Here is a 16,910-nt window from a genome sequence, read left to right on the forward strand (position 1 = left end):
ATCGAGCTCGCGATGGCGATCATGGTGGGGGCCAATTACTGAATTTAATCAAGACCGCACGCTGACGCGCATACCATTACTGTCACAAGGTGTAAAACGGCATTTTTGGGGACGATGAATAAACATTCAAGGCTTCTGCGTTGTTTCTGTACGCGCGAAGATCAGCGATCAGGATATGCGGAAGGTGTTGCACTATTAATTGCATCGGTTAAGCAAAAGGTCGCATATTAAATATGAAGGATTAAGTCACCGTGTTTTGTGGCATTGATTGAACGAACAGAAGAAGTTTGAGCTCGGCTTTATATTAAAACCCCCCCCAAATGGTTAACACACACTTTGCATACAAATGTTGGCTAATAAAAAAGGGGGACAAAATTTAATCTAGAAAAAGCGTAACTAAAGAAAAACAAAACACGTTCCTTCCTCGTTCAAGAAGGATTTTAATTCTGCGTCTAACACTGCGAAAGGAAAAAGGGAAAGCGTTCTTGTTTTTTTTTTGGCTAGCGTAATTCGTGCTGGTTAACTACACAACACGGGCACACGAAAGGAACATTGTAAAAATATTTGCAAACAAAAAAAAAACGCATGCCAACCCACAGAACAGCCGTCGCGTGCGGGTGAGAAGCAAACACAGACACACAGAGCAAAATGATTAGAGAAACAAACGGGATCAAACACTTGCCTCCAGGACGACGATAGGGCGTGCCAGGTGGAAAAACCACTGTTAACGGGCTGTAACCGCATGGCTTGAATTTCTGCCAGTTTCCGTGGGGTGGTGGGTTTATATGTGCGCGTACGCAAGATTATTAGTATTTTCCACACCACACCGAGCCAGCGTCCCCGAGTGAGCCGAGACGGGTTTTATGATCGTTTCCCGATTGGGCATTTTCCACCGGGGGTCGTGTTTACGGTCGCGGAAGGATTACACGCGTCCGTGAGCCGAAAACGCCGTAATACGCGTGCCCGCGAGTACACACACGCGTGAAAAGCACGCCAGGTGAGAGGATCCCGAAGAAGAAGAAGAAGAAGAAGGTCCGCAATAAGGATGATAAGGCGGCCGCGTGTGGAGATCGTTCCGTTCGTGATGGGGTGATTAGAATGCAAATAAGAGAGAGAAAATAGAGAGGCGTATGAATTTTAATTAAACATTACCGAGGCTCCTTTCGGAAGGATACAGTGTTGTTATTTTTTCTCTCTCTCTTTCTCTCTCTCTCTCATCCTGGCTGCCACCGTAACGGCCAATATCGGCGGATTAGACCGTGTAATGCAACCGGGTTTATGGGCTGCAGGGACTACAATCCCGTGGATGGCGACATGTGTGCTATTGTTGGCAGACAGGCAGACAGGCTGCGAGGGAGAAATACACTTACTAGCTAAAGTGCACGCGATAAGGCACTCACAAAGGAATGGCAGCGTTTAATTGTGTGAATTGTGGGAATTTGTGACGCGATGAATGGTTTTTTTTTCCCCGTGAGCACGAAACAAGCGAGAAAGGATGACGAACGCGTTCGATTTTCCACCGACAAGGAAAGGAGAAATGCTTAATCGAGTTAACGGGCGGGGCACGATTAAGTAGTTACCGAAATCGCCAGTTAAAGCCACTGGTCCGGAAACCACCCCTGGTAATTGAGAATAACGACGTGAGAGAGCGATGGGGTTTTTCCTCCCTCCCCACGGTAGCCGGGATAACAAATTGCGAAAATGGGCTCGCGTTTTCATACGACGTAAAATTTCATTTATGCAGGAGTGTGCAAGCAAGATGCACGGGGGGGGGGGGGGCAAAAGATTGTTTGCGAGAACGTTATCATCCCGATAAAGCAGCTGCATTAAGTATGCATGTTTTAAGTGGCTTTTTCATTGGTCATTTCTTGGCACGATGGTCGGTGTGGGGATATGAAAAAAAAATACGTAAATAAAGAAAGAAAAAACCATTGTTGCTGCTCCGTTGCAGACCCATCTATACCCTTCTGATAATGATTGCACACCCTCGTTTTTGCTGGTTCGAACACCAGCAGCAGTATGGCCGCTTCAAACGCTAGAATGCAATTAATTGTGCAGCTTTTATTCCGCGCGTTCGGCCCGTTTCTTCCGTGCGGTCCGGTGGGTTTGAGTTTGGTAACGATTTTAATTAAAAAATGATAAGCCCCCCCATTGCCGAATGCACATGCGTCGATGCATCGGACATGCAACGGTGCATGCAGTGGAAAACAGGGATCCATCTGGCTGGGGAGCAATAGAGCAGGGCTAGGAAAAACAAGATGAAATCACAATTTTATTATCATTTAAGAAGCAAACCAACCATGGGTAAGAGGCTCGAATGGACGTGTGAGAATGCGGCCACAAATGAAGCGCTAAAGCGAACGTGAGCAGGATGAATGAAATAATAACAGAAGGTATAGTCAAACGGAAGTGAGAGTAAAAACAAAAAGGTATGCTAAGGAACCGATCGAATAGATGCGAGAATGATGAAAAATAACATAACCAAAAAAGAAAGCAAGAGCTTGGGCATGCAATTAATACTTTTATTTCTATAGATAAATACAACGGGAAAAATAGAAGAATAAATGAAGGGGAACAGACCGAGCATGCAGGGATTATTGCACTCCATGGCACCGACATTTCCGGGCTAAAAATGCACTACGCAAATTAAATTAAAATTGAAATATTATAGAATTAAAATCGCCAAAGAAAACAACAAGCCAACTACAGTACTGGTTAGAAGCGAACTACGTTTACAATCCAGGTGGTTTAAACTCGATTGGTGGCGTTTCGCTTCTTCCGGAAGAAGCTCTGGTGTGAGCGATTTCGCCGATCCAGCGATGGGCTCGAGGATGGCGAATTTACCGGAAGCGAAAGAACACCACCACCACCACCACTGGCACTAGAGTCCGGTCGGGGTTTGACGGAGTTACGATTGTTATTATTATCCGCAGTGGTGCGGATGGCCACCGGTGAACTGTGGAAATTGTCCACAAACACCTGCAGGGACGTGGGATCTGTCGTTGATGGACGCTGGCGGCGCTTTCGGCGCATAAACGTTCCACCCCGGGTTAAGGGTGAAAGCGTCTTCGACGGAAGGGTGAAGAATTTCTCATGCTTAGAGACTTTGCGTTCATACTCACTGCTGTACGTCGAGGCGGATACGCTCGTCATCTGCTTCTGGTATTCCAGCGCCTTTTTGCCGCTCCAATCGAGCAGGTCACGATCGGCTTCTGTGAAAATTAGCGAGAGAGAGAGAGAGAGAGAAAACAATCAGCGCACAATCTGGAGATGAAGTCATTTATGCTAGCCGCATGTTATCGTTCTTTGGCGACCTTTATTAGGTTGCAAGTTGTAAAAAAATGCCAGAAAAATCACGACAATCGCATTACAATCTTTTTCGAATCGCTGCAAAATTATAACCCTCCAGCAATGGTGAGAATATAAATGAGAACACACGGACATTATAACCCGCAACCGCTGGAAAAAAAAAAAACAAAATGAACAGCCTTCGGTCGCAGTGCTGGTCCGCTAAAATGTGACCTAAACAGTTGACGTTTGAAATGAAGCTGACAAATCCGTCTCCATTGGCACTAATTAATTCATCACCTAAGCCAAAAATAATTAACCATCGTGCAGCCAACAAAACATTGTCCGGAATCGCATCATCACGCGGGCTCGCGTTTCGGTTTCAAGCGCCGTTCCCAAAAATCCGTCCGTGGGGAGGTCTCTCTTTCTTTCCACTTTTGTGGTTTTGTTTGCTTGCGAGAGAGTGGAGATTTTCAGCAGATAATGGGTTATTCGCTTTCCCGTTTGTTGCGTACGCGCGAGGACCGATAATATCTATCGATGATAAATTTCGGGCTCAACGCTTAATTAGAGTACGGTTGGATCCGCGAAGTGGCCGCGACACCGACGCGATCTGTCAAAGCTGTCTGTCTCTTCCCCACGAACCACACGTTGGTTAGCGATCGATTAGACACTTTTCCCGCGCGACTGTTGTTCTTCGCCTCCTTTGGTCATTCGCCACCCTCTTGGGAGTCGCGACTAATGATGCGGCTTCTCGGACCCGAACCATGGAAAGGCGTCGAAGGGGGAATAAAAAAAAAAGAAAACACCGTCAGGCAGGTTGTGAGCCACCCCCAGCATTGGGAAGGCACAATTTGTGTGCGAGGTTTGGTGTTATCGTCTGTCAATCAAAAGTTATCGATCAATTTATTTTCCTTATCACACGCGCGCTCGCGTAACCTTTAACGTTGAGGGATTCGCTGCTCTAGCCGGGTCTCAGCTTGTCTGTCTGCCTGTCGGCTGGAGGGTGGGTTTTGATTTTTGGCCGTCTGCCGCGGGGTCCTACCGACTTCGAGTGAGTGATGAAAGCCGGCGTGACAAACGACATGGGGAAGAAATTGGGTGTGTGCACGTCCGCACGATTTCGTAATTTGGTGAAACCTCTACCCCTGGAACGGGGGTTGTTTTTGGTGCGCGAGGGTGGCTTTTTTGGGGACATTTCTACTACTGCCGCACAGGCAATCGAGCCGACTCTAAACTGACCGCTAGGCGGCAACGAAAAGACACGGGCGGATTTTTCAATCGATCCCACTCACGATCCTTCAGTTGGAAAAGGGGTTCTTTTCGCTCCAGCACACTTTAAATGGCTGCTAGAACGGGTTGAGATTAGGTATTTTTTTCGGCACCAGCTTGATGATCAGCTTCTGATCGGATTTTTGGACGATCCGGTGTCACGACAGCGGTCTGACGCATTTCGTAGCTTCAAAGCGTGTCCCATTCACAAGCCGATCGAGGACTCGCAAAGGAAAAAAAAGGTGCACATTGCGATCAAACAAGTTGCGTGTGGCTGTCAGAGGGATGAATGATTTATAGATCACTCTCACTTTCGTGCTTTTCCACATGCCGCCGGAGGGATACCTGTTTTATGCTTCAAAAGAGCACGGATTTCTCAATGGAGATGATAGTGTTTGAATAACTTAATCAGCTTGGATGAATACTTGAGAACTTCTTCAAGAATGTGAATAAGAGAAACCACAATTGTTCACAATGGAGCGTTTGTAGTGTACGGAATTGGATAAAATTTCCTGCAATAATCATGTAAGAGGGACTTCGTTTGTTCCTTTTGGAAGTGAATTTAATCTAATCTTAATTGATTGAATTTAGCCTAAAAATCATGGGAATCTACAGGCCCCCGATCCCCGATTGTAGATAAATTATTATGACGATACTTACTGTAAACGTTGCATAAAAGTTCAAAAATGTCATTCCGCCCGAACTGTGTGGCAATGTGCAGCGCCGTGTAGCCCTGGAAAGAGAGAAGAAAAAAAAAACGACACAGCATCAGAACCACATAATTAGAAGCAAATTGAAGTTACACCACTCAGCGCATCCCTCCGGTTGCGTAACTGATTCGTTCCACACAATCCGATAGCCGTGAAAAACTCCCGACGCGAGATTGCCAGAGGGTTAGAGTGGGGTGACACTTTAAAGATTAAGCTTGAAATTGCCACCATTCCGGGCCTGGCACGCCCAAACCCAAAAAGAACCGTGATAAAAGAGGTGGCAGTAGGCTCTGGAGGCATTCATACATTTGACTGACAGATGACAGAAGTTGGACGATGAATTTCCCAGCCTGTCACCGTTTGTTGTGGCCCGCAGCAAAGTGTGCTGTGAAAAACGTCATTATTATGCCACCGGAAAGCACGCTTCGGGAGATCCGAAAGAACCAACAACAAAAAAAAAAGCTTCACCATGGCCAATACACGCAAACGCGCCCGATGAATTCCCTGCCGATCTGATGCATTTGCAATGAGCGCCAAGTTCACAAACATGGCTCACGCTTCTTTCGGTTTCGGTTTTATCGTTCGCCTGCATCGACAGTAAATAGGCGGATGGTACGGGCCAGCAAAAAAAAAAGCTCTCGTGATGGGAAGCCACTGGGAAGGTATTAAAATAAAGCAATAAAAAAATCGCCACAAATAGGCCACCTTTCGAACGAACGCAAAAATTCAATACACCGCGCGTTTGTTGCCGCTTCGCGTACGCTGTAAACATCAACATATGCATCAAATGTTTATAATGTTGTCACGTATCCTTTGATAAGCGGAACTGATCAGGTCTTTTTTTATTTTGTTCCAACCCAACCCAGCCGTTGTTCGCGCGCTGCTCGCTTTATATTTCCGTCCCAACTGTCTAACCCTTCTCGGGTGCAACGTGTGCGCGCGCCTGTCCCTTCCGTTATATATGTAATTTTTTTTTTACTCTCTTCTTCAATATTTTATTTTAATTCAAACGCGGCCATCACGGGTGCCCCTGTGTTCGGTGACGGCTGGGTGACCGAAGATTGGCTGCTGCCGTTTTGGGCGAAATTAAAAACTTTAAAGCGCCCGAAGGGGTGTGAGTGTGTTGGGTGCGCGAACGGCAAACCGGAAAGGATATTCGGCCCGGCAAGCGCAATCCTTGTTCCAATCAACGTGTGCCGTTCGATGGTGGAAAAAAACAGAGAGAGGGAACACAGCAGCGGGGAATAAAAACACATTTTCACACGGCAAAAGTGCGAGCATTATTGCATACGGCGCGCGGCCAGTCGAACGGGATGTCGGGATTCCGGTGGGTCCTGCTTTTTTTTTCTTCTTCTTCTCTTCTGCTCCGTTTGGTTGATGCTTCACCCGTTCCGGGGGAAATTTCGTTCAATTTTTCCGCGGCATCGGATGCGCGTGTGTCTCGATCATGTGTTGCGGCGTTTGGGAGGCGCGAGTTATTGATTTCACGACCATCGGTCCCCGACCGGATGGAGGGATTGAACCGATTTTCAATAAGACATATTGCGAAGCTAATCTGGTGTGAAAACATGCTGGCAATTTATTTCCACTACTTTCGAGGTGTATTATTTATTTTTCCTTGTCGCTGGGTGCGTTGCTTTGCGCGTGCATCGTTTTTCCTGCGGCGTTCTGTAAAAGAACGTCAAGCCAACGACCAGTTTTCCATCCCAGACCGCCATCGCAGTCGGACAAAAGGCTAGGTTTTGTGAAAATGCAAACCACCATCAACGCGTCGCACCGGACACTTGGAATGAAAAATGATACAACCAACATTGTACAGCAATTAGCGGCAATGTCTTGGGTTAAATTATAATGAAATCTTAAATTTCAAATCGATTGCGAACCCGGCCGTGTCACTCGCTTGTTTCAGCCGTTCGTTCGCTGGCGGAGATTGCGGAAAGCCGATACCATACATAATACACCAGGTTTCATGTGTTCACAGCAATCTAAACCCATCATCGGTTCGGGACGCAAACGGAAATGCCGATTCTCGCTTCAAAAAACACACACACACACCAAGCAGGAAACCGCGCGCGTCTCCGACAATTTGCCATTCGCATCCAATCCAGGACTAGCATTCGGGAAGAAAATAGAAAACGATGTGTGTGTCTTCGCCCGTGAGGCCAACGGAATGAGACGGAAATGGTCTTGGTCGTCATTCTAAGATGAGGATGGTCGGCTTTTTGCTATCCGATCGAATGATACTCATCGGATGGTGCTCGAAAAGGACGACACTGCTTCCAAGGGGGAAGGATGCTTGCGTATTTGCATTCATCCAAAAACACATTCTCTCGCTCCCCATCAACCGGCAAGCGTCACAAACGCAACCGTACCGTAGCCGCAGCCGCAGCACATTCAAACATAAATAAATAAACTCCAACATCAATTGAATCGCTTTTCGAATGTTTCCTTCCGTTTCTCGCGTTCCTTCCGCCGCATCCACCGAAGGCATGCGCCAGCGAAGACATGCACACAGGACTTTTGTCTCACCTTTTCCACGAACCGTTTTCATCAGCAGACATGTTTGTGTGTCCGCTTTCCCGCTTTCCAGCTCCATCTCGGCCACACCCGGGGCTTCCCGTTTTGGTCTTTTTGATTTGACCTAACACTTTCACCCAAACAGCACCCACACCTTTTGCTCCTGAACCACTAGTGCAAACTATCGTGTGCAAGTGATCCTGTCACACTGGGCTGGCCTCCTTGTGCCAACAACGGCACCAGCCCGTGATGATGGCTGTGGGCAAACAAATTCATCTAACCGTAGATTTACATGAAGATTCCGTTCCCGGGCTGGTGCAATCCTTTCGTTCGAACCCACCCCCGGAAAAACCCTTCGCAGGACGCGCGCAAGACGAATCAAAAGGAGGATTCTGCCTCTCCCACAGTCGGTTATAATAAATGAAATATTTTATGTATGTCTCACCCGCAACACTATTTGCATTGCACTGTGGCACACACACACACACACACACACACACACACACACACACACACACACACACACACACACACCTACGACTGGGACACACGCTGGCGACAGTGATGGGAAATGGGAAATGAAATTTTCCAATCAAAAAGCTCCTCGCTTCCTCGACATTGGGCCTTTGATGAGTTGGAATCGTAAACCAGGTTGCCTATTGATGGAAGGAAAAGCTCTCCAACCAGCCGGTTTTCGATTGCACCCAGATTGTTTGCTTTCCATGCCCGTGTGTGCCCGTGTGTTTGTGTGCGTGTTTCTGAAGGGACAGATTGGTTTGCTCAGCAAACAACACCGGAGAAAGCTAGACGAGATGCCACGAGCAGGAACGATGTTTTATAAAATTGTCATCGTTTACCGAGTGGCGTAATTTGTACCCGGGTGTGTTTGCTTCGTAGTAATTGAAAACATTTACCATGCGCTGGAAGTGTTGGATTGATCGATCGAGCTGTTTACGAAGGTTAACATGCGTTTTAAATTAATTGCCAAAACGAAACTTTTACTGTGTGATATGTTGGAGTTTGGTGTTTCGAAACAAACCGTCAAATGTTCGGGTTATACTTTTGGGAAGTAAAAACGCACTCCAGAACTTTAAAAGTTGTTATAATAGGAACAAATGAACGCATCCCTGCGACAAGGGACAACCGAAATTCGTTCGCTCCAATTGACGCCACATTTCATTCGCTTCACTCGCGGTACAGAAAATCGGAAAAAATATCCACAACTAGCCCGCGGATTGTGGGACGTTTTAATTTTCCCCGGATTGTCCTTGCGTGTGATGACACACAACTGGGAACTGGTTGCCGGGAAGAGTCACTCGAAACTCGAAGCGGCCCACGGGGTTTTTTTTTTCAAACTCACCCCAAGTCGTACGGTACATACCTGGGAGGGCTTGTTTTGCTCGTGTGTGGTAATCTTGTAAAATGTAAACCAACAAAGAGCAGAACTCGCCCCCCCGGTTCGGTGGGCGCATTCTTTTTTTCGACGTTATGAAAGACCGGTGACAAAAGAAAAAAAAATCGTGCACACGCTCCGTTGCAGTTATGAAACTTTGTGGTAGGTAAAATAGTACGCCACCAATGCACTTTTTTGCCGACCACGACGCGAAACACACCAGAGTGATACATTCCGTTGGGCGTGCGGACATTCCACCGTCGATCGCATGCTGCTGCCGGTAGCCATTAGGAAGAGGACGTCCCTTAAGGATGGGAATAAAATAAAATTGTCCTCTCTCGCGGAACGAAAAAAAAATATATATGGCTCAAGAAGAATATCGAAAAATAAACAACCTGCCCTGAGGGTGGTTGATGATCGTTTTTTTTTTCTTCTTCTCGCTTTTACCGTCCTGCAAAAACCTTCAAGTAGCGCCAGCTACCACGATCACTTTCCTCGCCCTTTTTGCACGTTTATATTTATTTCTCTCCCCACTCCATCCGACACGATCGTTTTTTATGCAGATGTTTTTCTTTTTTGTGTTTAAACGTAAAGGAGAATCGCGAGAGGCAGAAAACTGCACTGTACTATGCAAAAACACTGGGCACGATGGTGGTGCAGGATCGTCGCCAATACACTACCCAGCCATAAACCTTCGCTATCAGATAGATAGTGAAATGTTTGGTCACGATTTTTCCACCAACAACCGCGATCGGTACGGCTTCGGTGGTAGCTTCGGTCAGCCGCAGCACCCAGCGCTAAGGGCAAAGAAAGAAAGAAAAAAAAACGTTCGCCGATCGGTGGCGGAAGGAATGGTTAAATTGAGATTCCTGGTCGAGGAAATAATTAAACAATTTTATTCAACAAATTAGTTTTTAATTCCATCTGTCCTGCGCGCTTCGGCTACTCCGGCGGGATGATGATGAAGATCGCCACCGCCACCGTGCACTATTTGCCGTGGCAAAGAAAGTAGCATTATGCGAACGATCCTGACCATTACACCAAATCGTCGATCGGCTCCGCGTCAGGTCGTTCGCAAACCGCGTAAGTACGTAAACAATCGTTTATAAGACCCTGGCTGCATGCATTACCGCGGTTTGTCGTACGTGTTTAAAGCCGTTGCATATAAACAGGCAAAAATGCATATTCGAAGGTCACGCGGTTCGCGATACTGACCGAAAGATACCGGCCGGGAACGCTAGAATGTGTGATACTATGTACTCCTGCCGATGCTTAAGCGTGCAACAGAACAAGGAGAGTTGCAAACATGCATGCATATTACGCGTCCGTGTGTGTTTCGGTCTTTGAAAGCGATTGGTTACCCCCTTTTTCTAGCGCAAACAGGCAAGTTGGCTGGCAAATTATTAGTGTAACATCGTGTCGAGCTCGGAACCGATGCCGCGTCGTTATGGATCGGTGGTAGAAGGGCCGTAAAGAAAAGTATATTAATATGCATGCATAATTTTTCACAGCCATTCAAATTAGTCCCACATAAACAATTAAGATGATGCGATGATGCCGGCGAGTGGTGCTTGTGTGGTGGCGCCTAGGGCACATTCTGGAAAAACGGGGCCCCTTTTTTTCCCTGGGCTGTTTGCCTGGGCACGCGCGACGGTACCATCTGCGAAGAAGTATTACCGCGCGTTTTACGCTCTCGGAAGTGCATTTTTTACCCGACCGGGACCGAAAAAGGTGCGCAAGATGTTGCGGCAATGAATACCGGCGCGGCTAGCAGCGAACAATAGCGCGAGAGAGACGCGAATCCATTTATTTAGCGCACTACATTTATGTGTGAAACATTACAAAGTTATTGCTCTTTTTAGCCACACCGAAAGCATCGATTCGGGTTCATTAGCCTGTGTTTCCGGAGCGTGTGTGTGGTAGATTAATGTTTGGAGAGTAATTTCTAGCATCAGCATGGGAGTGTACAATTTTATTAAATGACAAATTTGGCCTAAGTAAACCATTAAAACAGCTTCATCATGTCTAAACAGTCAGATATCAAAAAAGGCCTATTGATTATTCAAAAACCAACCAAAAAAAGAGTTGTAATAGAAAATAGTAAAAAAGCAACGACAAATTTTCTGTAATTTGTATACTTAAAAACTGCACACAAATGGGTTGATTGATTGTTACAACAAAAAAACCCTCCACTAAAATGGTCCGTGCATTCGTTTCGTTTGGTGGACAAATTTATCATACTTTGTTTCGATCGTCGCTCACAGGTATAAAAAGAAATACCAACCAACCAACCAGCCCACCAACCACGGGGCCACGGTTCGTGTTCGTGTCGATCGTTGGCAGGCTAAAGCCCACGGAAGGATTTATCATTAACCTACGTCGTAGGGAAATAAATAAACCCGATAGCCTCCTCGCCCCGATACGGCCAGCAAACGGTAGGCGGATTGATGAATGAAGTTTTGATTTCCTGGCGCGGTCTCAATCCGCCGTTCCCCCGGGGGCCGGACCAGTTCATCAGGCGTTCGTTATCGTACCCAGAGGATCTCTCCCCGTCCGCATATCAAATGTGTTCGTGATTTGACAAGAGAATAAAACCTAAAAATCAACACCGCCGCACCGATCGCGGAGGTACTACGAGCCAGCGGCGGCGGCATCGGCTTTTTTGTTGCCCTTATCTCTGTGGCTTCACTTCGAACTTTGAAAAAGACGAAAAAAAAAACACATCCCTTTTTTTCCGCCCGAGAGTCCACAACCGAGACGTCGGGACCCGCGTGCCCGATAGTAGGCGCAAACCTGCTCTATTTGAAGCGATCGCTGTTTATCGAGGATGTTTCCTATTCGTTCGTAACCCATGAAGCTGGCTAGAAAGCGATATTTCGGGCAGCGTTCGACTAATTAAAGCAAATGTCTTTTATACAGTTCCGTTAATGAAATTATAAAAACTAATTAGCGCGCTCTAGGAGGAGCATTCCCGGACTCGGAACTGTCACTCCTTCAAGCAGATGTTTGAAAACAGCAGCAACAAGAGACAACAGGAGAAAACCAAACCCTAACCCGGCGATAGATTGCTGGTTCGTGTTCTTCTCACCTCCACAGACCTTTCAATCTCCCTTGGTGGGTTTCGAACTTTCGAATTTTATCAAACGAAAAAAGAATTCCCTGATGGTTCTCCTGATATCCGCGCGCATCTCGAGCGGGATGGCAAATTAACGGTCGGCTCTACCGCAGCTTTTATTTGTCGCTTTTTATGGCTGGGCTTCTGGCATAGCATGTCGAGGCCAGTGCGGTGGCAAAAAGGAAGGACCCGAAGCTGTTTTGATTTTAAGCATAACATAATTGCTCGTTGCTCCCTGATCACAAGGGGCTAGATTATCACGTTGTTTAGCCGCAGCCAAACGGCAATCAAAATTTAAATACAACCGCCCGCCTCGGCGCGCGATCTCGTTAGGTTTTTGGGGAACGATTTTTGGATGCACACACACTTACCCCGTTCTGTAGCGAATCCCCGGGACAGGTCCATCGTCCATCGCAGCAGGGAGCGTGTAGAAACAAACAAAAAAAAACGAAACATGGTGTTACATTAGAAAAACTCGTGCGCGCTACATCGATGCTACAGGCTACCGTAATACGCTCTATACTTACCGTTCGCGCGTTGACATCTGCTTTCAATTTACCGGCCACCAGTTTTACTACGTCCTCGTTTCCGTGCTTTGCTGCCCAATGCAGTGCCGTCTATAAAATCAGACAATCAGAGCCAGATAAAAGAAAAAGCCATTCAATATAGAGTTTAAATATGCGCGTTGCTCTTGAAGGAAGTAAAAAAAAAGTACTGAATAAAAATAAAGATTGTGTGAAACTCGCGAAAGAGATTAATTACAGATAGCAACGCAATCAGCAGAAGAGAACTGTGCACCTAGTTTTTTTTTCAATCTAGATAGGATCTCTGATTCACTCAGACAACAACTGCGTGATCGTGATTGCTCTATCACGCGCTCCAGATAAACGACCATCCTGTTGATGGCTACCCACACCACTCGGTATGGAACGATTCCGATAGCAATGGTAGAGTGGTTCTGAGTCATTAAAATGTATAAGATCACCGGTACGGTGATGAAATTATCCTAAGGTGCGTGCATGGAGGCTCTTTCGTGCTAACTCTCGAGTGCACCAGAACTGGGTGGCGGTTTCTTCAAACGTGTGAGATTATAAATTCGCATATTTACCAAACACCAATTATGGTTACACTTGTTTGTACACCGGAAACACATGTACTGTGAAAACGTTTTGGGTCGAAATAACCCAAGTCCGATCGTGATGTGGGCTTTCGTGGCAGATTGCTGGGTGTGTGCTTTTTTTTTTTGGTGAGCATTTTTCAAACCCAAACGACCAGCAACAGAACGCGCACCGTTTTAAAAGCTTGCTTTTATCAAGTATCAATCAACGGGGTTTTTAGCACATGTTTCGGCACTGGTTCGCGAGCGCTAGCGTGCCCGGGTGTCATAAATCTTTCACAGCAAAAACCCTCAAAATGTGCACCTAAACTAGAGCATTCTAGGGCGTGCGCAGCAGAAATGAGAATCGAAAAAAGCGCGTGGCCCAAGGCCGCGACTGACCGAAGCAAGCAGATCGGAAGTTCTCGCGTTATCGACAGGTGTGTATCGAGGAGAGGTTTTTTTTTTCGTTTGGCTTAACTTCAAATTTCTAAGCTGCGCCTTTCCATCAAAACCTAAACCCCCCCCGGAAAGGGATCGATGCGAAGGAATGCCTTTTGGCAACACCGAACCGGGTGCCGCAGATGCAGCTCCGTTGGGCGGCATAAATTATCGACATTAGCGGAAATACTCGTTTATTTTGGCAGCAATTACGTACCACTCACAGCTCGTAAATGGCCGGTGGCGTGCAAATTCCGGTATTCGGTAGCATATTTCATTTGGCGTTTATTTTTGTTTTCTCTTCTGCCGAACAAACCAGCCGGCTACAGGTGGCGATTTGGAAGCGTTGCATTATCTAAAGGTCTCCGCACAATTAGATCAGGAGTGGAACGAACGATTTAAGGATGAAGAAACACCTTTCAAAGGTTTGATTTATTTCTGTGCATTGTTCGAATGAGGTGCGCTAAACATTTAACTATTGTTTCAATGCTCTCACAAGAAAAGAATGAACAAACGCTGGACAAACCTTTACGGCACACGTAGCGTTAAAATCGATAAACGCACGTTAATTGTCTCAATATGCGCCACACGCACAACGGGTTGCTTCATGATTGAAGAAAAAAAAAAGCACGAATGCCACGATCGGAGAGTCACATTTTTTATCACGATTTTAAACACATTTCGGGGGGCTCACGTAACGATCGCTCACGACATTTAATTTAGTCATGACGATGGCCAGCGTGAGATGGATGCACAATTGGGAAAAGCGAACGCATGGGCATTTAAAATGCACTGGAGCATTTGTGTAACCCATTAAAATAGTGCTCTGTGACTCGTAATGCAACCGGCTGAATGATAAGTAATACAACGCTTCCACGGGAATGAAATGGTGGCTTTTGCCGGGCGTTCATAAGTGTGATGGTTAAATAAAATTTCATTAGCCAATCTGAAATCAAAGAATTAACGTGAAATTAGAACGTCATGCCTACGGTTCGTGGTATTTCCCTTTCGCCTGGTGGCACCATGCTTCGAATGTCCATGCTCAGAACTGCCAGCGAACGCGAAACCGAGAGCAAAGGTACGTCGTCTCGTGTGCACAACAGCGCAGCAAAACCACAACGCCAGCGTCGCCAGCGTCGCCAGCAATAACAACAATAATGACGGCAATTATGGGACGCGATAAAAATCACTTCCAGGGCACATATAAAATGTTAAATAGCTTCGCTTTGCGTGCTATCCTTTCGCGATCATACACGCCCCAACAGGCCTCAGCCCAAAAGGGATGGAGTTTTGTAGGGTTGCTTCTGGCATCCGTGGCACGGTTCTTCGGTTGGCCTTCACTCTCTCTCTCTCTCGCAAAACCCGCGTCTTCTCTTGCCCGCGAGGTGGATACGAAGGGCAGAAAACAAATGCCACCAGCGTACATACGAAAAGCGTGACCACGTGAATCCGCGCGTCCCTGGCTGACACGCATAAGCGAAGTGGATTTGCGGGGTTTTGTGAGCTAATAAAAAGCAAAAAAAAAAAAAAAGGACTGGCGTCCATTCCACCGGACGGAGTGAAAAATATTTATGCTCTCTCGCACCGGCCAACCAAGAGGTGGTACAGACTCGTTACAGATCCCGTACTTAACCCGTTTTTTTGTTTCACTTGCGAGAAATTGGAACATTTTCGGGACAAATATTTAGAGGCAACGCGTACGGCGGACGAACCGTCCGACTGCCTCCGTATGATTTATGTTGCACTCACGGAAGGGTCTAAGAAACGCTCGAAGTACCTCGGCCAGCCTGCGGTCGCCAAAGCATGGCTCCATTATGCTGCGACGGATTCACCTCAACGGAGAAGGTGGTCTCGACTCGCGACTCGCTTTCCGCGTGGGGACAAAACGTTATTCATCTCTGACCGTTGATCCACGATTATCCAACATTAACAGCCCTGCTCCTCGAAACCGTGCGGCAATCAGGCCGCATCGAGCCGGCTAACTGGACCAACGACAACGGGTTGGGTTTTGTGCAGAATTGCGCCAACCACCTTCAGGCCACCGGGCCACCAGAAGCTGCTGGCGACATCAGGAATGCGCCTTTGCATTGTCGACTGTCTCATCCGATTTTTGCGATTCCCATCAACGAACTTGCGCTCTGCGGGGGCGCCAGAGGTGCGCTGGGCATGTGTGTGTGTGTGTGAGAGAGAGAGAGAGTGAGAAAGAGTGGGAAGAGGTAGCAAAATTTTGCAATTGAAATTGCAGTTACACGATACGATGGCGCCAGCAGCGTGCAACAGTAGTGGCGTCGGCTAGCACCATTGCCGCAAGTAACAGTTTGCCCACAACGCCCTCAGCTCATGGGAAGGGCCGATTTCTGCCAAAGGGCCGAAGGACACAGACGACTGGGACACCACCGATGGACCAATGGAAAGCAAACAAACCGAAGGGGAAAAAAAGGCAAGCGAAAAACAAAAGCTCGTGCAACTGCACACCGAATCAACGTTGGTGGTTGCTTCGGTGCGTTTCACATGCCCGCGATCATTTCGAATTATCTCGACTTTGGCAAGGATATATGCCGTTGTGCCGTTGTGGAGGCACCAAGTAGGATGTTATCGCAAATATTACAAACAAGCAAACTAGAAAGCGCTGCGTTAATAAGGCTAGCGGGAATGTCTGGAGTCCTCGCAGAACTTTGAGTAAATGCAACAAAGTTGTAGCTGGAAAAACCTTTCGAAGAAAATGTTCACAAACCAATATGGAAAATTCTAACCCTCAATAAGAAGGATCCTTTTAGATGTTTTCAAGCTATCAGTCATATTTTTCTTGAAGCTGCAGGCTTTGTGTTTCAAGTTAAACCAACAAAAACCAGTCAATTGGAATGCTTTTAAATGTCAACGAAACCACCGATAATCTGAGTTCCGTACGATCACTCACACACGTGAAGGAAATGTGTCCCTTCCTGCACAGAACAGACGGCTTCAAAACACCGCATGTCGATTGCGTTGATATACGGCACGAGGTTGAAACCGTAAAATGGTGATTTGTACAAAAATTAATATTACAACAAATGATAACATATTGTCGAAAAAGGCGGG

At 46.7% G+C, this 16,910-nt stretch overlaps 1 protein-coding gene across 1 annotated transcript in view; it reads right to left on the reverse strand.

Moving 5' to 3' along the window:
- LOC128727216 (ankyrin repeat domain-containing protein SOWAHB) overlaps positions 1-16,910 on the reverse strand; it is an 86,017-nt gene that overhangs the window by 5,315 nt on the left and 63,792 nt on the right. Inside the window, exons 6-9 of the mRNA XM_053821102.1 lie at positions 12,823-12,912; positions 12,667-12,672; positions 5,221-5,293; positions 3,123-3,212 (exon numbers count right to left, since the gene is read on the reverse strand). Of these exons, the coding sequence (XP_053677077.1) occupies positions 3,123-3,212; positions 5,221-5,293; positions 12,667-12,672; positions 12,823-12,912 (259 nt within the window). The remainder of the gene's footprint in view (positions 1-3,122; positions 3,213-5,220; positions 5,294-12,666; positions 12,673-12,822; positions 12,913-16,910) is intronic.

Source organism: Anopheles nili, chromosome 3 (assembly GCF_943737925.1).
Source record: "Anopheles nili chromosome 3, idAnoNiliSN_F5_01, whole genome shotgun sequence".
NCBI classification, from domain to species: Eukaryota; Metazoa; Arthropoda; class Insecta; order Diptera; family Culicidae; genus Anopheles; species Anopheles nili.